Consider the following 23,628-nt stretch of genomic DNA (forward strand, 5'->3'; position numbering starts at 1 on the left):
ACGAGACCTTGGGGTACTTGTGGATTGTAAACTAAACATGAGCAGGCAGTGTGATGCAGCGGTAAAAAAGGCGAATGCCATTTTGGGCTGTATCAACAGGGGCATCACATCAAAATCACAAGATGTCATAGTCCCATTGTATACGGCACTGGTCAGACCACACCTGGAGTACTGTGTGCAGTTCTGGAGGCCTCACTTCAAGAAGGACATCGATAAAATTGAAAGGGTACAGAGGAGAGCGACGAAGATGATCTGGGGCCAAGGGACCAAGCCCTATGAAGATAGGTTGAGGGACTTGGGAATGTTCAGCCTGGAGAAAAGGAGGTTGAGAGGGGACATGATAGCCCTCTTTAAGTATTTGAAAGGTTGTCACTTGGAGGAGGGCAGGATGCTGTTTCTGCTGGCTGCAGAGGAAAGGACACACAGTAATGGGTTTAAACTTCAAGTACAACGATATAGGCTAGATATCAGGAAAAAGTTTTTCTCAGTCAGAGTCGTTCAGCAGTGGAATAGGCTGCCTAAGGAGGTGGTGAGCGCCCTCTCACTGGAAGTCTTCAAGCAAAGGTTGGATACACACTTTTCTTGGATGCTTTAGGATGCTTAGGGCTAATCCTGCGTTGAGCAGGGGGTTGGACTAGATGGCCTGTATGGCCCCTTCCAACTCTATGATTCTATGATTCTATGACTATGGTCACCATTCTGATTCTTATTAAAATGGGGATTTTACTGGGGTTTTATTGTTTTATAATTTTATGTGTAAACAACCATGAGGCTATGGCAAGCGGCGGCATAGAAATCGAATAAATAAATAAATAAATAAATAAATAAATAAATAAATAAACGAACGAACGAACGAACGAACGAACGAACGAACGAACGAACGAACGAACGAATATCACTACTCATAACAGTTTTTTCAGCGCCGTGGAGAGCCTAAGGTCACCCAGCTGGCTGCATGTGGGGGAGTGCAGAATTGAACCCGGCGTGCCAGATGAGAAGTCCGCACTCCTAACCGCACTACACCAAACTGTATCAACTGTGAAAGTACTCTGTGTGCATGTATATAGCTAGAAAACTTTAACTTCCAGGAAACTTTTGCGAGGCCACTTTATGAGGCCCAGCCCTGGCTGTCAGCTTCCCCTAGCTCTGTCTACTTTCTTGGCCCTGGGATGAGCTGAAAGGGGCATTTAGGGAGGCCTAGTGGGGGATTCCACCATGGCACAGGCAGGATCAGAGGCAGATGAGGTGGCTTTCCCTTCAGATTATGAATTAGCTTGCCTCTTGAGAAGAGAACAAAATGGCTGGTGCCAGCAGTGCCCCAGTGCCCTCCTAAGTAGTATGAATGCATCAGGAAAGCCAGGCACCTGATGCACTGTCAGCCTGTCAAAGGACTGGGTGTTTTCAGGGAAGAGAACTGGGTGGATCTGTGACCCTTCTGGAGTGGACAAAGGTGATGGCTCTTGAGGTATGGGAAGAGGAAAGCATAGAAGGAGTGATGGGATGGGGTGGAGGTACGTCCCAGCATGAAAGAAATAAGAGGCACAAAGGAAGGGAAAGAAGAAATACAGTTGTTTCTATATCCCTGAAGGAAACAGTCAGGAAGTGCCACACTTCCATCTGGGTGGCAATGGATAAGGCACAAGGCTGAATGCTGTAATGGGCTTGTGGCTTAATTAAAAATATTTCAGCAAAGTACTTCAGCATCTGGCTGTTGTGGGGACCAGACAGTAGGGACAGTATGACAATCCCCTCTCTAGACCTACATACTTCTACATACTTCTACTCAGCACCCTCCCCCAGCCAAGGAAATGTGCTCTAATTATTGGTACAGTAGAACAATTCCACATTAATTTTTACTGATCCAGTAGATAATAATTTGTATGGACATTGTTTATAGAAAATGTACACAAACAAAAGGAGATGAAATTATTACTTTTTATTTAGAAAGAACCCCCATATAAGCTTTACAATATACTACAAACCTATGTGGAAAATGCAGGATTTGTTTTTAATTTGTCATGGTAAACAAATACCAATTAAGCCAGTCACTTTGTATTAACACAACACCTATCTCAGTCACTGTGCATCAACCTATGATCATCTGTAATGGTGCTCATTAGAAAGCTACGTGCTAACTTTGAACTCAGGTGGAACATTTTCCCCCCTCCTTACCAGCTGCTAAAGTTTGTCCCATTCCTGGTTCACTGGTGACACAACCAACTCGATTGCAGAGAGTAACTGTAAAATGATAAATCCTGTATGGTTCCAGTCCTGCCACTGAATAGGAATGCTCATGAGCTTCAGCAATGTACAAAACCTACAAAAAAAAACAGAATCAATATTGAATGCTATGACAATACTTCTATTCTCTCCACTAAATAAGAGGGTATATTTAACAATATGAAATTTGTTTTGGGGTTTACTGATTCCTTCCTTTGAAGGTTTGCTGAGAGCCATCAATGGAAACAGCATTATCAGAAACACAACAAGGTAGAATTTAAATTAGAATACTTCAACTATATTATTTAAAGCGGTAATCATCTAGTTCCTAAGTGGAGAAATAAGGAAGCAAAGTTATTCAAATGTGTCATAAAACTCATAAAACTTTCTGTGTGATGCAGCAGTAAAAAAGGCGAATGCCATTTTGGGCTGTATCAACAGGGGCATCACATCAAAATCACAAGATGTCATAGTCCCATTGTATACGGCACTGGTCAGACCACACCTGGAGTACTGTGTGCAGTTCTGGAGGTCTCACTTCAAGAAGGACATAGATAAAATTGAAAGGGTACAGAGTAGAGTGACGAGGATGATCTGGGGCCAAGGGGCCAAGTCCTATGAAGATAGGTTGAGGGACTTGGGAATGTTCAGCCTGGAGAAAAGGAGGTTGAGAGGGGACAAGATAGTCCTCTTTAAGTATTTGAAAGGTTGTCACTTGGAGGAGGGCAGGATGCTGTTTCCGTTGGCTTCAGAGGAAAGGATGTGCAGTAATGGATTTAAACTATAAGTACAACGATATAGGCTAGATATCAGGAAAAAAATGTCACAGTCAGCAGTGGAATAGGCTGCCTAAGGAGGTGATGAGCTCCCCCTCACTGGCAGTCTTCAAGCAAAGGTTGGATACTCACTTTTCTTGGATGCTTTAGGATGCTTTGGGCTGATCCTGCATTGAGCAGGGGGGTTAGACTAGATGGTCTGTATGGCCCCTTCCAACTCTATGATTCTGTGATTCTGTGGTACTGGTCATAGTTATTTAAATAAATATATGCTCATTATGCGCAGTCATGGTGTTACCCTTCTGTGATTCAATCAAAGCATAGCTGTTCAGATCACCATGAAAATACAATATGACTAAAGGGATTCACAAACAAGTATGTTGCCCTTTTATTATTTGTACTAGAGGCAAAGCCTGTTGTATCCAGGAATACAACGGGCGCTAGAGCTTGGTAGTGGGAAGAAGAAGGGGAGGAGTTGTCCAGTCTGTAAGGGCATGCGGTTGAATGTGTGTGTTGTGTGGGAGGTTGTGGTGGTGTAGAGACAGATGAGGACATGGGTGTGGAGATATGGGTGTCAAGAACCTGTGGTGTGGAATGTTCATTGAGTGTGGGAGAGGATTGACCTTTGGGAATTGTGGCATAGTGGTTACAGATGAGCTTTCCAGAGCCATGTCTTCCGATATGTGAAGGGGAAATCAGACTAGACACTCTTCTCAGGGGGAGATTACATGGCAACCAATTCCTCCCAGTTCGGCATTCAATATCATTTCCCTTCTTGACCCCCTGCCTTAATACACATGGGGTAGTCACAGTTCACAGGTGTCCACCCAGCTTCTTCTGTCTCCATTGTTTTTACTGTTGATAATGTGCCCAATTGCTCCTTAGAAGAAGAAGAGCTGGATTTTGTACCCTGCTGTTTACTACCCAAAGGAGTCTCAAAGTGGTTTGCAAACACCTTTTCCCTTCGTCTTCCCACAATAGACAACCTGTGAGGGATGTGGGGCTGTGAGAGGTCTGAGAAACTAGGAATGGGCCGCAGTGACCCAGCAGGCTTCAGGTGTCTCAAAGCACTTTCCAATTGCCTTCCCTTCCTCTCCCCATAGCAGACTATCTGAGAGGGTAGTGGGGTGGTGAGCCTCACTTGGAAGATGGCAACCCTAAGAGGAGGTCCCTCTGTGCACAGCAGTCTTGACCTTAGTCAGGTTTATGCACACCTAGGTAATGTGGAATTCCAGAAAATGAATCTACACCAATCTGGCAACCTTACCTCCTCTCTGCAATGTTTTTCTTGACCTAAAATAGGTCAGGGGGCATTACACATTTTTGAGGCCCCACTTTCAGACTTCAAGGAATATATTCAGACCAGGGATAGCCAACCTCCAGTTGGGGCCTGGAATTGCTGCTCATCTCCAGACTATACAGACCAGCTCTGCAGGCAAAAAATGGCTACTTTGGAGGGGTGACTGTGTAGCATTTTATCCCTCCAGGTGGGGTCTGAGAATCCCCTGGAAGTACAGCTCATCTCTAGGCAGTTAGGCTGAAGGGAATGCTCTCTCGCCTCACATGCATCCTTTCAAAAGGAATGCACGTGGCTCCAGAATCCACTTGGTTGCTTGGCTGGTGATGTCTGCCCTTCTGAAGCCTGAGGCCTACTGCTGGCAACTGCAGTCCCTGTTGTTGTCTGCAAGACCAAGTCATTGCCTAATAAAAGTGGATCACCTAGTTTTTTCCAAAGTCTCACTGTCTACTTTCCTGTAAAGCTAACGACACTTGAAATTCTGGGCCACTTATATATTTGAGTTCATAGGAGTTTTTATTTACCAGGCCAAGCTTGAAAAAAGTCATTTTAGTTCCCATGTCTCTCCAGCCATTTACTTGTTCACTACTTAGAGTTTCAGGGTGTAAATATTCTTTATTTAGATCTTCCTGAACTTTCCAGGATTGATATCAGTCTGTCTGTCTATCTGTCTCTCTGCACCCCAAAATACAAACAGTTGTTGGTAAGAGCTGGCCAAAGCCCATAGCCCAGGAGGGACACACCCACAACCACTCCACCCCAACCACAGTCTTTGAGCCTCTACCATTCTCTCTAGATCGCTGCTCATCTCTAGATTATAATGATCAGCTCTGCAGGCAAAAATGGCTACTTTGGAGGCCGGACTCTCAGGCAGTGTACAATTTTAAGGCCCTCCTCCAAACCTCCAGGAATATCTCCAACCCAGTGGTAGCCAGCCTCCAGATGGGGCCTGGAGAGCTCCTGGAATTACAGCTCATCTGCAGAGTATAGAGCTCAGCTGCCCAGGCAGAAAGGGCTCCTATGGAGTTTGGACACAGTTGAGGAGAAGAAACATTTATGGCCTCCCACGCAAATTGTTGTGGAGTTGAAACACATGAGGCCTACTGCACAGGGTTGTTGTGCAGATGAAACAAGAGGCAAAAGAACCTCTGCAACAGCTTCCAATTTCACCTGCACAACTACTCTGTGTGGTAGGTCTCACATCTGCAGAGAGTTGCTTGGCTGTATCTTCCCTCCAGCAGCATGGCCGGCCACAGCAGTATTTTAAGTGAGAAGGGGCTTTTCTGTGGCCTCCCTGTCAGCCAACTGTTTGGCAGAAGGGGAAAGTTCCCCCCCTTAAAAGGAAGGCCCACACCCATGCCCTCAGGCTTCCCTGTGTTGCTCTTGGAAATACCTCCCTCCCCTCAGTCAGGAGCTTTTAAAAGCTCCTTCCCAGCATGCCTGAAGGGAGGGGGAAGGAGCGCACTTGCCAGCCTCCTGCCAGCTCTGTCAGTTGGACATGACAGTTAGGACAGCCTTGGGGCGAAAAGGGCTGGCACAGCCTGTCCAAGCCTCTGTTCTCATCCCCCTTGGCAGCCCTACTGGCCTCCTTTCCCCGCGGTGGTCAGGAGCAGACTGGCAGTGATATCTACATATTGCCCCTAGGTGGGTGGGACCTGTCAGAACTTTGGCCCGATGATTGGGCCTCCCAACTGGCTAGAACTCTGTCCTGTCTTGGTGAGGGCCCAATCGGAAGGTGTCTTGCGCCTTTTGATTGGGCCCTCACCTGGACCAGCCCCGCCCACTCTCCACCCACTTAACCCTTAACCAATTATGTATACCACTACTATTAGTAAGCACTATTATCAGTGAGTACGTCACAGGAAAATATCCTTTTTGTTAATAAAATTTGTCAAAGATGAAACACGAGAAAGCCTGAATCAAGTGTAAAATGTTGTGCTTTGCATCCTATTCAGTCATAGAAATGGTGTCACAAATTTAAACCTTGGCTAAACCCTTAATGCGTAGAATTGTTAATACTGTTGTGAATTAAGAGCCTGATAATTCATTTTAGCAATAATGATGTTACATTTTTATTTCATTCTACTTTGAAGGAGCCCTGAACAGCATTTTAGTCTCACAACTAAGCTGGACATATACCCTGCTTTTTACTACTCGAAAATGAGAGGAAGAGAACGAGGTTTTAAACTGGTTTGAAACTCCTTTGGGTGGGATATAAAGTAGGATAAAAAACCAACTCTTCTTCTTCTATTTTTTGTAATAAAAAGGGTGACATATCTGTTGTGAATCCTTTAGTCATATCTCATGTTTTCATGGTGATCAGTAGAGCATAGAATCAGATCAAGTCCTATCTTCTGAAGATTGTCCTAGACTGAGCACTGGTACAGCATCTCATCATTTCCTTGCAGCTTTCTAACATTTCCTATATGTGACTTTATCAAGCCTGAATCAAACATTATTAAAGCAACCTGGGAGTAGCCCCTTTGTATGGCATCTTCTCAGGCAGCACCAGTAATTCTATGTGCCAAAGTCAACATAGCAGGTTCTCATCCTCACGAACGTCCTGTCCTCTTCTCCTTGCACATGTAGTGTGAGTGAAAGTGTCCTGGCTTCGGAAGCCTCATGTTATGTCTGAATGCAGGCATATGGGCAAACTGTAACTTGTTCCTTCCCCACAAACTGAGATTCCTAACAGGGATTAAATTGAAATTAAAGACATCATGCAAAATTGTCATTCTTTTAACAATGGTTCATTTCTGAAACTACAATTCAGATCATAGGAACTCACTGAAACCATCTCCTTCAGCAAGTGCTGTTTTCATTGCCTTTTCTCTATTGCCTTTGAGAATGTCACTCAGGAGGAAAACCAGGATGTCCACAATGAAACAGCACACAAAACCAAATTTAGTACTAACCAAAGTTAGCCCAGCAATCTGCATTCAGATAATCATACTAACCATAGTTCACTGTATTAAATCACGGTTTCATGCAATACCTAAACTGAGCACAAGGTTCAGAATTCTGAATTGTGATGATACAAGCTCCTGTTTGCCCAAACAGCAGCTGTCAAATGTCACAACAAGCTGTAGCCTGACATAAGGAGCAGAATGCTTTTGATAACTCTCATGTGGTATAGGGCAGGGGTAGTCAACCTGTGGTCCTCCAGATGTTCATGGACTACAATTCCCATGAGCCCCTGTCAGCAAATGCTGGTGGGGGCTCATGGGAATTGTAGTCCATGAAAATCTGGAGGACCACAGGTTGACTACCCCTGGTATAGGGGAGACAACAGAAACACCAAGCAACATTTCTTCTCGTCACACACAAATTGAGGTTTGTCCTGTCATCGGAATGCCGGTACTGTTATATTTTTCTATATAGGTATGCTCAGCCAACCACTAACTATAATTATTTTGTAAATCAGTTTTAAGCCCAAGTTTCAAATTTAGGCATCAAGCTACCTGTGGTTAATATTAGCCTCAATGCAGATATACTACTATGCATCTGAAATGACAGTGAAAAGAGAATAGAAGGGTACTTTCTGTAGGAGAGAACAGCAAAGAGAGAGGACTATGCCAGCTAGCTGCCTGTCCCTGATGTCATAACCATGGTTAAGAGCTTAAAAAACATTACCTCTAGACTGATTTTCTTGGCTTTCCTTGCAGAATTAAGTCATGTCTTCATGTACATAAACAAAGAGACTCCAGAACAATCTACCAGAAATAAGTCAAATCCTCTCATACAGAGACAAACAAACAGTCAGTCATCTCCACTGTTGGCAATCTGGTGTGATAAAGCTTTGATACCCCCAACAGCACTTTGATAACAGCAAGCACCTCTTCATTCGCAAATTACAGTTTGGCATAGCCAACAAGGCTGGGACCACTTTATAACATCTATATATCAATAGGCAGTGAAAACAGATTGCTAATAACAATAATACCTGAGAAAACACTGGCAAGACTTTTTGTTCAGTAATTACATTGATGCTGTACCCCATCACTTCTCCTCTTGCTTCATTATCCCGTGGCTTTTCCCAAGACACATTGAGAGAATATGGTGAAAGAGGGAATACTGATGGAGGTGGCATGAATACAGGAGCTAAAACACAAATAAATGTGCTAATTTATCATAAAATAAATGAACAACATGTGTCAGGCAAGTTTTCCCACTGTATTTGTAAAATACCATCTGTTAAACTTGATAAAATGGCTGTTTGCATCCAATTCCTAAATAAGCAGATTGTAGAAATTAATTTTCAGGCCTAAAAGGAATTTTCATATGGTTTTCAAAGCTCAATTTTAAAGTAAATGTATCCCACCTATAGACAAAGTATGGGATCTATTATTTTTATGATGCACTAACCACCACTTAAAGTCTGAAGCACAATACAGATTTCACATAATAGCAAAGTAGATGGATTTTTAAAAGCATGGTCTTCCTGGGACCTAGGAAAAATCTGATTAGAGCTAAGATTGTTGAACACTTAAACATCGTCAAAGTAAATTTAATTGCCGAGCAGGCTTGAAATTAACATCTCTCTCTTGTATTAGAATAGCTGATATAAAGGAGATGTTTAATTACATGACATGTGACTTCTATCCTATCTAGGTACTGTAAAATGGCTATATTTTGAGATTTACCATTTACAAATCTGTCCCCAGAAAATCCTGCTAGATGCTTTGAAGTTAATGGCCCAATCCACAAACCAATTAAAACAAAGTCCTTGGCTTTAAGCCATCTACTTGGATGGTAGTCCCATCTGGGAAAAATCAGAGGGGCTTATATCCAAGTGAAATATGTTTTGGGTGAGTTTGCCTAATTTGTTGATTGGAGTGAGGCTATGAATATGATCCTAACCACAAATTTAATGGAATTCTCTAGGATTTACTTCCAAGAAAGTCTGTTTGAGACAGATGTAGTAATTGGCTTAAATCTAGTTGGGTTGAATAAGCTGAATCACTTTTATGTAATAACATTGGAGATTTGGTCGGTGATATCTTACCTGCTTAGAAGATAAAACTAATGTAATCAAATTGGCAATAAATAAATAAAAGATGAACACATATCAAACTTCCAGGAAACACAGAATGAATTTATTTTTATTGGACCTAATATATTATACAATATATACGAGAATGCACTCAGACTAAGAGAGGACAATGAAGGGGTAGAATTTGGAAAATAAATATATATATATATATGGAGACATTTTATATTATTAGGAACCTAGAATCATAGAGTTGGAAGGGATCTCCAGGGTCATCTAGTGTAACCCCCTGCACAACTACCTGCCTACTCACAGTGACCCCGATTTCATGACCAAATGATCCTCCCCACACACACACACCAAAAATCTCCAGAATCCAGCCAGGAGGAAATTCACCTACCATCCCACAGCAATAATTAGCAATTCCCTAGGTATGCAAGGAAGGGCCACAAGAGACAAACAATGGCACATCCCTTCCCTTTTATCCATATGTCACTGTGTATTGGATCTGTGCAATAATGCATAATAATATTTTTAAAATCTTAAATGTGCACATGAACAGTAATACATATATGTATTGTAACATTTAGTATATTCTGCTGCTGAGCCTCTAAGGTTCCAAGCTCCCTCCACAGGCAACCACATCTGCACACCATTTGTCAAACATCACAGCACTGTACATTGGAGAGAAGGCAGTGAACACCCTGGTTTTAAAATTAAAATGTTAATATTTAAATGTTTTAATATATAATTTATTGTATGGACATATTGTTAGGCACCCTGAGCCCTCAGGGAAGGATATCATAAAATTGTGAAAAATAAATGAGTTTTGCTGAAACTGACCAAAATGATAGAAGCCACAACAAGGCCTATTATGCACGGCCGCTGAAACGGCAGCATGGAGAATGCGGAGGAGGAAGAAGCGAAGCAAACCGCTTATGCACGGGACGGAATGCAACGGTGGCAAAACCCAGAGTATCCAATTATACACGCGGCTACTCTGGAGCCAGTTCAGTTGCGCCCTGGTCCCGGGAAGCTTCACTTTCTTCTGCATCTCGCTAACGCGGCTTTTTTGGCGGCATACGTTGACTCTGCGCCCGGTTGCCACCTGCAGCGTGCATAATTGGTGATTTTAGCTGCCGCCATTCCACCCCGAATGAGGACCTTCCACTCCGTGCATAATGGGCCCAATAGTTTTAAGAAACAAATGCCCTCAATGGCCACTGCTAGGCAATTACCTCAGTACTGCCAACCTTCAAGGCTTGTTTTTGTCAGTAAAAGACAAGAAGAGGGGACAGAGCTCTTTTGAGGGGCATTTTGACCTTTGAGGGACTCATTAGGTTCAAGCCCACCAGCAATCATCAGGCTACTTGTTGCCATAAGATCTGCATGCCTTACCCATGTTTGCTACTGTTCAACAACATCCACTCCACAAAAAGCCAGTGTGCTATAGCAGAGTTTTAGACTAGGATTTGGGAGACCCTGGTTAAAATCCACACACTCCTGTGAGATCTCAATGTGGAGTGCCTCAGGGATCTGTCCTAGGCTCTGTGTTGTTCAACATATTCATAAATGATTTGGATGAAAGAATAGAGGGGATGCTTATTAAATCTGCAGATGATACTAAATTGAGAGGGGTAGCAAACACAGCAAAAGACAGAATCAGGATATAAGATGATCTTAACAGGCTGCAAAACTGGGCTAAAATGAATTTCAATAGTGAAAGATGTAAAGTTCTGCATTTAGGTAAGAAAAATCAAATGCATCATTATAGGATGGGTGAGACTAGTATGTGAGAACAGGATCTAGGGGTCTTATTAAACATGAGTAAGCAGTGTGACTGAGTGTGACTCAGTGGCTAAAAAGGCAAATGGGATTTGGGGCTGTATCAAAAGGACAAACACTGACACATCCCTTCCAGCCCACCCACTCATTAAGTCAGCATTTCTCTCAGATGACTATCTAGCCTCTCTTTAAAAACTTCCAAAGAAGGAGAATTCACCACCTCTCAAGGAAGCCTGTTCCACTGAGGAACTGCTCGAACCATCAGGAACTTCTTCCGGACATTTAGCCGAAAATTCTTTTCAATTAATTTCATCCCACTGGTTCTGAAAACAACTCTGCTCCATCTTCAGTATATCAGCCCTTCAAGTATTTGAAGATGGTTATCATATCACCTCTTAGTTGACTTCACCCCAGTCTAAACAGACCAGGCTCCCTCAACCTTTCCTCATATGCCTTGGTTCCAAACCCCTCATCATCTTCGTAGCCCTCCTCTGGACACATTCCAGTTTTTCCACATTTTTCTTCAGATTTAATCAGAACTATTTTTAATTTTGTGCATCCCTAGTCTGGAGGGACCAACTGTACAGAAGAAAAGGAATGGACAGAGATGGAGAAGATTCACCACATTTTCCCATTGAACTCTTTTTTAGCTTTAAAGTGAACTCCAGCTTTGAATGATTGCCCCTTCCTGTCTATTTTAGCCTTAAGTACAGCTTTAACTTCTTAAAGAGTTGATTTTGAATTAAAATTGCATTAATTCAATGAATTGATTAATTGAATTATGAACAAGAAGAAAATGAATTCTCTACAGTACATATCAAACTATAGCACAGCAGTAAAAGAAGAAGAAATTATAAGTAGCAAGTGTTTATACACATTTTCCAAGAGAAAATGAATGTTTGAAAATTTATTTACAAGTATTATTACCTGCCTCTGCAGTCCTCTGTGATGTCCATTTTGAAAATGTGCTACCTGCCATATTGACTGACAGAACACGGAACTCATACTCTGTGAATGGCTCCAAATCTGTAATTTTGGTGTTAGTTAGGGGTGGTGTCAAAACACTCTCATTGGCATATTCTGTTACTGGATGAGGACTGTACCATCCACTGGCTTGGAAAACACAACTTTCAGTGGGCACAAAGCTTCCATTTGATTGTAGTACTCCTTTCATGTACAGTTCATATCTAATAATTATACCTAGAAACAACAATGATTGGTTACCCAAAGAAAAAGATTACTCTGAAATTCTACTACTACATGAGTATGTTGTTAAAGAAACCATGCCCAGTGATGGTACTATGCAAGTGTACTTGGTTACCAAAGGGGATTACTTGCACCAGGATATGGATAAAGGGAGTGCAACTCAGTTGATCCTCTTTGATCACTCAGCAACTTTTGATCAATCGTGGTATCCTTCTGGACTGCCTATCAGGACTCAGATTGGGAGGCTCATTCTGTAGTCGTTCTGCCCCTAATTTAAAAGTGGGTTTCAGAAGGTGGTGCTGGGGGACTGTTGTTCAGTCCCTTGATCTTTGGGGCCTCACATGGTTCCATCTTATCCCGCAAGCTCTTAAACTTCTAAATAAAATCACCAGGAAATTTCATCTGGAAATTTGGGCTAGGTTGTCACTAATATGCAGATGACACTCAGTTCTGTCTTACACCTCCAGCTGGTCCCAGGGATGATATAAAAACCCTGGGCATAGTCTTGGTGCAGATGCCTACTAATAAATTAAACCTTAATCTGACAAAATGGGACAGAAAGTTGGCCACAGGATTTAAGATTGTCACCCCTTCTGTATGAAGTTGCACTCCCCTTGAAGAAATTAACTTGGGAAATTAGTTAGGCCTAGATATAATGCTGGATAAGTAGATGGCAGCAATGATCAAGAGTGCCATTTAGCAGCTTAGTCTAGTTAGTCAGCTGTGGCAACTCAGGAAAAGAACTTCTGGCTTAAGACACCAAAACTCTGGAACTCTCTTCCCAGGGAGATTTGCCTGTCCCCTTCTGCTGCCATTTTCCAGAAGCAGATAAAAACATTTTTGTTTCATTTGGCATTCCCTCACTGATCCCTTCTTCCTATTTTTTTTGTATGTTTTGCATGTATTTTAACTATTTTGTATATATATTTAACTCTGATTTTAAACTCTTTTTGACAGGTGATTTAATAATGTATGTTTTAATACTTTCTTATAATAAAGGTTTTATAATGCAATTTTATCTTGTATCTTTTAAATTGTTGGCTGCCTGGGTGGCCCCTTGTAATAGCTGAAAGATGAGCTGAAATTTTTGTAAATAAATACAAATAATAACAAAATTTTTAAAATCTTTGCATGTGCTATCAAGTTGGAACCAACTGATGGCAACCCTGTCACAGGGCTTTCAACGTGTGAGAAGCAGAAGTGGTTTACTGTTGCCTTCCTCTTCAGAGCCTCCTCGGGGTTGTCTCCTCCGAGTACCAACTCTGATTAGTTTGGGCTACATCATCACAATATGTAAATATACTGATAATAATATAGATACAGTATATCCCTCCCCCATGGCTCAGCTGGGCCCTGTGAAAGGAGATCAGCATAATATTCAATGATGTTTTCTTTTCTTACTCTTCAGCAATTCTTTTCTAGTACCTGACATTATTTGGTTCTCCATACTGAAAGCAATTAATGTCATGTTATGAAGGAACACACCATTAAAAAAAAACAGGCATAGGAGTAGGATAGGATTACTTTGTGCTAAGGCTGATCTCTTCCCACATGTTTGTCTAGTAATGTGTGTATATATATGTGTGTGTGTGTGTATACATACATATATATATAAGATAAAGGTAAAGGTATCCCCTGTGCAAGTACCGAGTCATGTCTGACCCTTGGGGTGACACCCTCTAGTGTTTTCATGGCAGACTCAATACAGGGTGGTTTGCCAGTGCCTTCCCCAGTCATTACCAGTTCCCCCCCCCCCCCAGCAAGCTGGGTACTCATTTTACCGACCTCGGAAGGATGGAAGGCTGAGTCAACCTTGAGCCGGCTGCTGGGATCGAACTCCCAACCTCATGAGCAGACAGCTTTAGACAGCATGTCGCTGCCTTACCACTCTGCACCACAAGAGGCTCTATACATATATATATATATATATATGTATGTATATATATAAGCCGATGAAGCATTTCAGATCTTTGGACAAAATACCTCCTTATCTTTACTGTAAGGAAACATGGACTTCAAATCCTACCATTTGGTTTCTTGGGTGGAGACCATTTTACAAATAATTCTGTAGAACTGGTGCTTTCTATAACTGGAGGTAGTTGCTCCTCTGGAACAGCTTGTGCAGTAGTTATTGCCGTTGGCTGGCTCAGTAAACATCCCCCACTCGTACAGGCTTGAACATGGAAACTGTATTTTGTAAATGGATCCAAATTTGAAACAGTTGCAGAAGTTTCTAAGCCTTCATACTGACCGCAAGGTCGAAGATCTATTGCAGCACATGTCAAAATATATTTCTCTATAGGACCAGAGTCATTTGATACGGCTGTCCAGTTGAATGAAACAGAATATGACCCAACAGGAAGGAGTAAGTTTAAATTCAAGTTTCCTACAGGTATCCCAGGTTCTGTCCTGTAAGTCAAGGCTGGACTTCTTGTAGATCCATGGATGTTGCTAGTCTCGAGGTCATAAGAATAAAAGGTGTAGGGAAGCAAAGCGCTCTCAGTGAAGACCTGCATACCTGTAATGGATGCAAAAAAAGTTAGAACTCAATTGGCAAATACTGAGAAACTCCGTATTTAAAATTTCTTCTAATGTCTTCTAAATTCATTTTCAAAAACTATATTTTAAAAGATGGATTGCATGTTACTCAGTAATCTGGATACTCAGTAATCTGGGGTACTTGAATATATTGTAAAATTTAGGATTATTTTACTCTTTTCTAGAAGGAAACAAGGCAAAATGGCTTTTGTTTAACCATATTTCTATGGATGTCATTGCTGGCAGATCAAATTTATGCTAATAATGTGGAAATATGCAAGATCTGTAGTGTGTATTATTAAAATACCCTACAGGATATATCAGAGGAGATGTATGTTTAGCTTAGCTAAATTAGGAACTTCCTGATATTTTCCGAATACTCTCCTCCTTTCTTGATTGGTTCATTGGAGACTTTCTGCACCTTTGAGCACATTTCCTCCTTGCTTGTCACCTCAACAGACTGAATGAAGAAAACAGAATAGTTTGAATGAAGAAAACAGAAAACAGAATTATTTATTACCTGCCACTCTTGGCACACTGGCTCATGGTGGGTTACAAGATAAGAACCCCCACAACAATAAAACCCTAATAAAACCCATTAAATCAGCACCCAATAGAAAAACTCAACATGGCGGAAAACAATCCTTACCCATAACAGAACGCCTGCAACCAGGTGTCAGAGGGCTATGTCAACTATCATCATCAAGATGGTTGAAGATTATGGGGGGGGGGGGCAGTCAGATCTTCCTCCTGTACTGGCCTCAACCATAGACCTGGTGGAAGATCTCTGTCTTGCAGGCCCTGTGGAAAGCCGAGAGCTCCCGCAGCCTTCCCAGTACCTCATTACACCAGGTAGGGGCCAGGACCAAAAAGGCCCTGGACCTGATCAAGGCTAAGCACACTTCTCTGGGGCTGAAACTCAACCCCTACAAGATGCAGGTCCTGTGGGTGGGGAGACAAGGGCAGGACCAGGAAGTGCACCTCCCATGCCTGGAAAGGGTGCAATTGACACCTGCACCAACCACCAGGAACTTGGGGTTGATCTTCGATGCCTCCCTCTCCATGGAGGCTCAGGTCACTAAAGTAACCCAGATGGCTTTTTTTCATCTGCGCCAAGCACGGCTACTCGTACCCTACCTGTCCTCTGAACATCTGCCCATAGTGATCCATGCAACAGTCATTTCCAGGCTAAACTACTGTAACTCGCTCTACGCAGGCCTACCCTTGGCTTTGACCTGGAAATTACAGCTGGTACAAAATGCAGGTGCTAGGGTCCTCACTTGTACAGTTTGGAGGGCCCACATCCAATTGGTCTTACATCATCTGCACTGGTTACTAGTCTGTATCCGGATCAAGTTTAAAGTATTGGTTTTAATCTTTAAGGCTATATGCGGCTTGGGCCCAGCCTATCTGCGGGACTGCATGTCTGCCTATGTCCCCTGCACTACACTCCATTCTGCAGGTATGAATTTGCTGGTGATCCCAGGCCCCCAGAACATTCACCTGTCCTCAACCAGGGCCAGGGCTTTTTCAGCCCTGGCCCCAACCTGGTGGAATGAGCTCCCAGAAGAGCTAAAAGCCCTGCCGGAGTTAACAGCTTTTTGCAGGGCCTGTAAAGCGGAACTCTTCTGCCAGCCTCATGGTTGAAGCCAGGCTGTGGTCCCAGAGTTACCATCAGGGGATCCCCTAGAACAGTGGTCCCCATCCCCCGGTCCGGGGACCGGGACCGGTCCGTAGATCAGTCAGTACCAGGCCGCAGCTCCTCCTCGTCCTCCTCCCCAGCTGCTGCCTCAGGGGCTGCCCTGCTGCTCTGCCGCTGGTGTTCTCCAGTAGCCGCCATGGCTGGGGCTCCCCCTCGGAATGGTACTGCGCAGCTGCTGCTGGCAGCACCCCCAGTGAGCGGTAGGAAGTCAGGGACACCGGCAGGAAAGCAAGTGGAGCAGGAGCTCAGGCAGCGGCGGCAACATCCCTCAGCAAAAGACTACCGCCCCCCCCCCCCGGGCCTCAGTAAAATTGTCAAGTGTTGACCGGTCCCCGGTGATAGAAAGGTTGGGGACCACTGCCCTAGAACCAATGAGATCAGGACCCTCACTCCTAATGAAAGAGCTTCGGACTGCAGGCTAGTCAGGGGAGGAGATGGGGGGTTAATTTTAATGAATTGACATCATTTATATGTGGGGATTTTAAGGGTTGCTGTTTTATTCTTTTATTATAAACCACTGCAAGTCTTTGAGAGCAGCGGTATATAAGTTAAAATATATATAACTATATATACATTGCTGTGCCTTTTAAGATAACTTTCTTTTTCTCCATTAGCTCATAGTTGATCCACTCTGTGTTCTTTGCTTCTAACAAGAACTTTAAGAATCATTTTGCTATAATGTTGCAAAGCCATCGGTCAAATCATTGGTTTGGAGAGATTATTGTTAATTTCCCTTGAAAAGTTCAATGCTTCTACACTTGTAATTTCAAACTCTCATTTAGTACTAAGGCCTGTATGCATGCAGTTGCACTTAGGCAGTGTCCCCTGTGTGTATTATAGATGCTATACACATACTGAGAATACAGTCATAAACATAAGGATCTGACAGCATTAGCACATTTTTCTTAGTGTTCAAATGCCAAATAGTAGATTATTTGCACATCATTAATTATCATGATTGTCAGAAAATGTCAGAAAAGCAATTTTTTAAAAGAAAAAGAACAGTTGTGACTTTAGAAAATAATGATTTGTTGAACAGTCTACATATGTCTGTGATAAAACAATCAGTAGGGAACTAATACTTTAACAGGAGCTGCTCATTTATGGTAGTACTACTTTGAAACAGCATCAGAACACTAATTGACAAGAATTACTCTGTACAATGGCATGCGGATAATTACAATCTTCTTACCTCTTCAGCACATGCTTCACAGTATGCCAGTTCTATGATATCTGCCTTGTCTGCTATTCTATTTCCAGTCCCAACTTAAAGTATTAGCTTTAACTTTTAAAACCCTGAATGGGCTGGAATCCAGGTAAATGAATGAGAAAATTTTTATTCATAACATTTCTAAGCTACCTTTCCATCCCAATAGGGCTCCTTTCCATCCAAATAGCCCCCCTCTGAAAAAATGTACTGAGAAGTCTAGAAAGATTTGTAGTTTGTGAAAAGTGAGACCCAAGATATTATTTTAGCTTGTATATGGAAGAACACCTGGATAAGCAAATAGTAGCCCAGGTGAGAAAAGTAACTGTACAAAAAGATGAGGAATACAAGCATGTATTTTAAATGTAAAATATATGCATGTAGTTTTCATAAGCACTCACTGTAAGGATGACGGTCCTTCACTGTATAGATTTCACTGCCATTTCTGTAGAGATTGTAAGTTAACCAGTTAGAATTTGGAAAATCAGGGGGATTCCAAGAAACTATGATGGCAGAAGAATTTAGAACGTGTCCTTTTGGTGGAGGCTGCTGTGAAGGAGCTGGAATAAAATAATGACATTTTTGGCAGCAAAGTCAGCAATAGAGATACCAGTAAACTTAATTCCATGCTTTAAGCAAACATTTACTCTACTAACATCATTCTACACATGCTGGATAATGCATTTTCAATGTGCTTTTGCAGCTGGATTTTCCTATGCGAAACAGGTGGCCATTCTGCACAAGGACCAATGTTTCCAATTGGTTTCACAAAGCGGAAACGCTATTTTAAATAGTGGAATCTTGGCATTCCGCATACCTTCATTTGTAGTGGAATCCAGTAGCATTTCATTTGTTCCCCACAGGTTTCCAGTCTCGCAGGAATTGCTAGAAAGGAAGCAATTTTTTTCTGTGCTTGTTCCCACCCCTGGACGTCAATCAAACGGAACAGCCAATGGGTGGTTGTTATCATGCTCCCGAAAAGCCCCTATCCCTTTAAGCACAGTTAAAAAACACACACACACACACACACACGTTGCAATGAATATGTGTTGATTTGTTGCAATGGAGAGACCCATCTAGCTGGTGTGTGAGCTGGCGAGTCATCATTACCACACTCCCCCGAGTGAAAAAAAATCCCCCCCCCGCACGGGCGTGATTTTTGGCCAAAATTAAAGTGAACTGGCAAACTGGGGGCTGTGTTGTGCTTGGAGACTTAGAGCTTTAAAGCAATTCTGTGGAGAGATTGTAGCCGGAGAACCCTCGCAGGGTGAATCAAGCCTCGCTGGTTCATTGCTTTCCCCGCTCCAAGGAAAAAAAATGGCGATCACTTCGGCAGAAGTTCGGAGGAGAGAGCCAGGGGGAGGGACTTTGTTGCAACCGCTACATTGAGAATGCACATGTCTTTTTTGCATGTATTGCAGGTTGTTGGCAAAAGTGTAGCGATTTTCTGAGGGTGAATCCACTTTTCTGGACTCCCCAGAAATCGCTACAACGAAGCGATTTTGGCACTAGTGTTGCAGGAGTGTTGCAGATTGCTCACGACGTCATGCGGAACGTAGTTTTAGTGGCAAAACCAAAATGTAATATTAGTGCTATATGAAAGTCGTGCAGAATGGACCAGGAAAGTCGACTACTAAAGTGCATTGAAAGTATATTATCCAATGTGTGCAGAATGTGTTCTAGAGAAGAATTTTATCAGGTTGTAAACATGTGGCTCATCTTTATATCCATATGAAAAATAATATTTTTACTGGAAAAATACTAAGGAAGCTTTATTCCAGTTTCTGGACACCAAAGGAGACAATCAGCCAACTTACGTAACTACCTATCAATTTAGGCTTGCCCTTTTTTAAGGGAGCTCAGACTGCCATGCCTAATAGCACCATTTTCTATTTCACAAAGGTCCCCTGATATAGCTTAGGCTATGGGAGAATGAACACATGGGTTTGATACAGGAATGTATGAGCACAAAGATCACAGACTTTTCCCATAGTTTGTTCTTCCCTACAACCCCCACAAGAAAGATTGAGTCTAGGATCCCCTGGGATGATGGGGCCTATGAAGACTAATAACCTCATGATGCAGTGAAGAAGCAAAAGAGGATGGAATTGGCCTGTTTGCCTCTTGGTTCAGTGCTGCAACAATGGAAGAAGGAGAAGAAGACAATTACGCCCTCATTGCCTTCCCCAGTGGAACTATGATCATACTTGCTAATACAGCTTCTATTCCGCTTTGTGGATTAATTCAAAGTCTGAAATATAATAGGATGTTGTTGTTGTTGTTTCCAATGATGCATTTTCATCCAGTTCATTACAATGTTTACATAACTTCATTTAGCAAAGCACAATGATACAGAGTATGACTTAAATCAATAGACAAATTTTCATACATAATTTGTGATTCTTACTTCTGATGATGTCCTGAATGTTTGAAAGGCTCCAGAGTGAGCCCTGCTTGCCAGGAGCCTTCTGAATGTTCAGAGCACCAGAAGAAGTCCCCTGCCCCTGCAGAACACATGGAGAAAGCTCCCTGCACTCTGTGATGGCGGCATCGGAGCCAAGGGAGCCATCGGAGCCAGGGAGCCAATTGGGAGAGATGCTGACTGGCTCTTTCAGCTCCTACCCCACCCCTGGGTGCATAGACAACCATCTCTGTACCCTGCAAGGGCAGCTCCAGGGGAAGGAGCTGGCCAGCACTTCTCCCAATTGGGAGAGAGGCTGGTTGACTCTCCCTCCTCCCCACGCAGGGTGCAGAGGCATGCATCTCTTCACCCTGCAGGGATGGCATCAAGGAAAGGTGATGCTGGTTTGCTTTTTCAGCCCCCACCCCAGGGTTCAAAGGCAGAGCTCTGTGCAACTGCAGGGGCAGGGATGGGGATGGGGAGAAGTGCTGCCTGACTCTTCAACTCCCCCCCCCAGGTTCATAGAGAAGCCTCTCTGCAGCCTGCAGGGAGGTACTGAGGCAAAGGAGCTGGCCACCACCTCTCCCAGTGCTGAGAGGCCATGCCAGGCTCTTTAACCCCCCCTCCCACTGACTTCAGGAGAGATGCCTCTCTGTGCCCACTTCCTTTAAATCTTTCCCCCACAAGCCCCTACCTAGGGCCCAGGGCATTCCTGAATGCTGCAGGCTTTACTTCTTTTTACATCATATATTTTGTCAAATGTTCTGTGCAAATAATAATTAAGATCTTGCTGCCATTATGTCAAGTTATTATCTCACTCACATTTTACATCAATGCTAACATTCAGAGGTTTGAACCAGAAAATGAGGAAGTGTGGAGGAAGGAAAGTGAAGATAAGCAAGGAAATTAAATGTTGTAGAGAAATGTTGTAGGAGTTGAAAAAAGTACACCAAAGACATCATCACTTCATTCAGCTACTATGCCTTACCACAAATCTGACTCTGCTGTTGATTTCTTGGGGGACTCCCATCATGGGGGCAAACTGCCTTTTGGTGGCAGAGGGGTCAGTTGTCTACTACATCCATCAGCTGCCAGGCAAATGATCTGGTAGGCTCTTTCCAATGCAGAGCCCCAATCCTTGAAGCGAGAACAAAGCTGACTGCCAGCTGCTAGCTGCCTGACTTTTCTGCAAGTTACCATGGGGGCTTTCACTATCCCTGGCATACAGCTACAGCCTAAAATAGCCAAATAGGACAGTGTCCAATTACTATTACACTGAACAGGACAAACCTATACATCCCAAGGCAACTGTCCAAGCTGTAAGACCAATTTTATTGAGACATCTTATATCAGGATCCATAGGGGAGCAGTTGCTGATAATCAAGGAGGTGAGCGGACAGCCACACCATCCCCCCAGGGGCCTGTCACCCTGCTGTTGCTATGGAGAGGGGAGAGAGGAGTGGAGGCATGAGCCCTGGCTGGTAGAATCCAGCTGTATTTTTTAGGGCTCATTGCTCATCAATGATCAAGGATGACTACCTCAAGGAAATCATCCCCCATGATTGACCCTGATTAATCTGCAGCTGTAACATCCACTGAGGAGAGGGAGAGTGGTAAAGACCTGCTGCTTCCAAAGGGTTAGCCTGTTAGCAGTGACTGGCAACAGTCAAGTATTGGCCCCTATCCCCTACTCTATGACCAAGGAGCCCTCCCCAAGCCTATAAATTGAGACGTTTAGCACCAAATTAATTTCCCAGCCCAAACTGCCTTATAGGCCAATTAGGGAAAGGCCCTTGTGTTGGAATCGCAATCAGCAAATCATTTGGTGAAGTTAATGCTGCTAAACTTTGCCTAATGGTCACTCTGAGGCTGCAGTGGAAAAAACCCAAGCACATGCTCTGGGATTCTTTTGTTTCTTCAAGAAGAGCAGATCAGTATACCATTGCTCAAGCAAGTCAGCAGGAGCCATTAAGGCTCTCTGTATTGTTTGTGTTATTGATATGGGTCTATTACAACAGCTGAAGCTGTGAAAGGTGAAATTGGATAACAGGAGGGTATTAGAATGGAAACAGTAAGTAAGGAGGTCTGGGCGGGGCTGGGGATCTCAAGGCAGGGGTGATAGGGGTAGATATTATAAACAAAAGAGTGCAAGATATGGAAATGCTCACACCCTTTCTAATTTTCACCCCATCCCACGATATGATGGTGAAGAGGTAGGAAAACTAACCTTTTACCAAGATTAGTGATCTGCAATTCTAGGTCCATAAACAAGACATCTATTAATACTATTGTTACAGTTATTTATATGCTATGGATTGTTTCATGTATTGTTTAGATTTTTTATGTAAACCACCCTGAGCCTGCGGTGAGGGCGGTAAATGTATAATGTATAATGTATAATGTTTTATGTATGGTTCTCTGTTATAATGTAAACCGCCCTGAGCCTCCGGGGAGGGCGGTATAGAAGTATGATAAATAAATAAATAAATAAATAAATAAATAAATAAATAAATACATACATACATACATACATACATACATACATACATACATACATACATACATACATACATACATACTCCGCAGAATTTTTTTCTCAGATCATAAAGTGGACCTGGCATGCTTGACCAAGATTGGACATAAAAGGGTGAGACCATCACCTTAAAAGAACTTGCTCTGCCTGGTTTCTTGATCCTCCACCAATCTCAGACAAAAGGTCCGGGGGAGTGGTGATACTCATCCAAGAGGCTTTCTCCTTTAGAGCACTCTCCATAGGCATCAATTGTGTGGGCCTAGTGTGGGATGCAGTAGAGAATTTGTCCATCTGCTTGTCATACTGTCCACCTGACACACCAGCAGACATCCTGCTGAATTTCTTGGAGGCAGTGGCTGACTGGACGTTGCAGTTCCATGGGCTATTGGTCCTGGGGAATTTCAATATCCACACAGAGAAATCCAGCCCCTCACAGAACTTGGACAACACTAGGACTCTCTCAGTTTGTAACTGGTCCCACACACTGAGCAGGCCACACCCTGGATTTAATCTTTGGGATGGGGATACAAATGAATCCAAAGCTGGCCACAAGAGTCCTATGGCTGGACCATTTTGCTCTAAGTGTTCAAATCAGTACCCCACTCCCTCCCTGGAAAGCAGATTTATGTTCACTCAAGGAAACTAATGGATCTAGTAGGATTCCAGTAGGCTCTATGGATCTGATACCTCCCAGCAACTCAGCCGATGAGCTGATAGGGGACTGGCAACACCAATTCTATGAAGCTATTAATGAAATCACTTCCCAACACCCTCTCTAACTAGAGTAAGTTTGGTGGAAATACCGCCCAGAGCTGTATGGAAGGGCGGTATAAAAATTAAATAAATAAATGAAGCTTCAAGAACATCTAATAAGATGCTTATACTTATGAGACAAAGGAGAGACAGAATCTATCCAGTGGCTTAATTAAGTACAGGAAGATACAAAGTCTCTTATGTCATTTATTTAGACTTT

At 42.9% G+C, this 23,628-nt stretch overlaps 1 protein-coding gene across 1 annotated transcript in view; it reads right to left on the reverse strand.

Annotated features, from left to right (window-relative positions):
• USH2A (usherin) overlaps window positions 1-23,628 on the reverse strand; it is a 684,687-nt gene that overhangs the window by 515,057 nt on the left and 146,002 nt on the right. The window contains exons 17-21 of the mRNA XM_077339259.1: window positions 18,123-18,281; window positions 14,301-14,792; window positions 11,996-12,268; window positions 8,237-8,394; window positions 2,173-2,317 (exon numbers count right to left, since the gene is read on the reverse strand). Coding sequence (XP_077195374.1) covers window positions 2,173-2,317; window positions 8,237-8,394; window positions 11,996-12,268; window positions 14,301-14,792; window positions 18,123-18,281 — 1,227 coding nt within the window. The remainder of the gene's footprint in view (window positions 1-2,172; window positions 2,318-8,236; window positions 8,395-11,995; window positions 12,269-14,300; window positions 14,793-18,122; window positions 18,282-23,628) is intronic.

This window comes from Paroedura picta, chromosome 1 (genome assembly GCF_049243985.1).
Source record: "Paroedura picta isolate Pp20150507F chromosome 1, Ppicta_v3.0, whole genome shotgun sequence".
Taxonomy (NCBI): Eukaryota; Metazoa; Chordata; class Lepidosauria; order Squamata; family Gekkonidae; genus Paroedura; species Paroedura picta.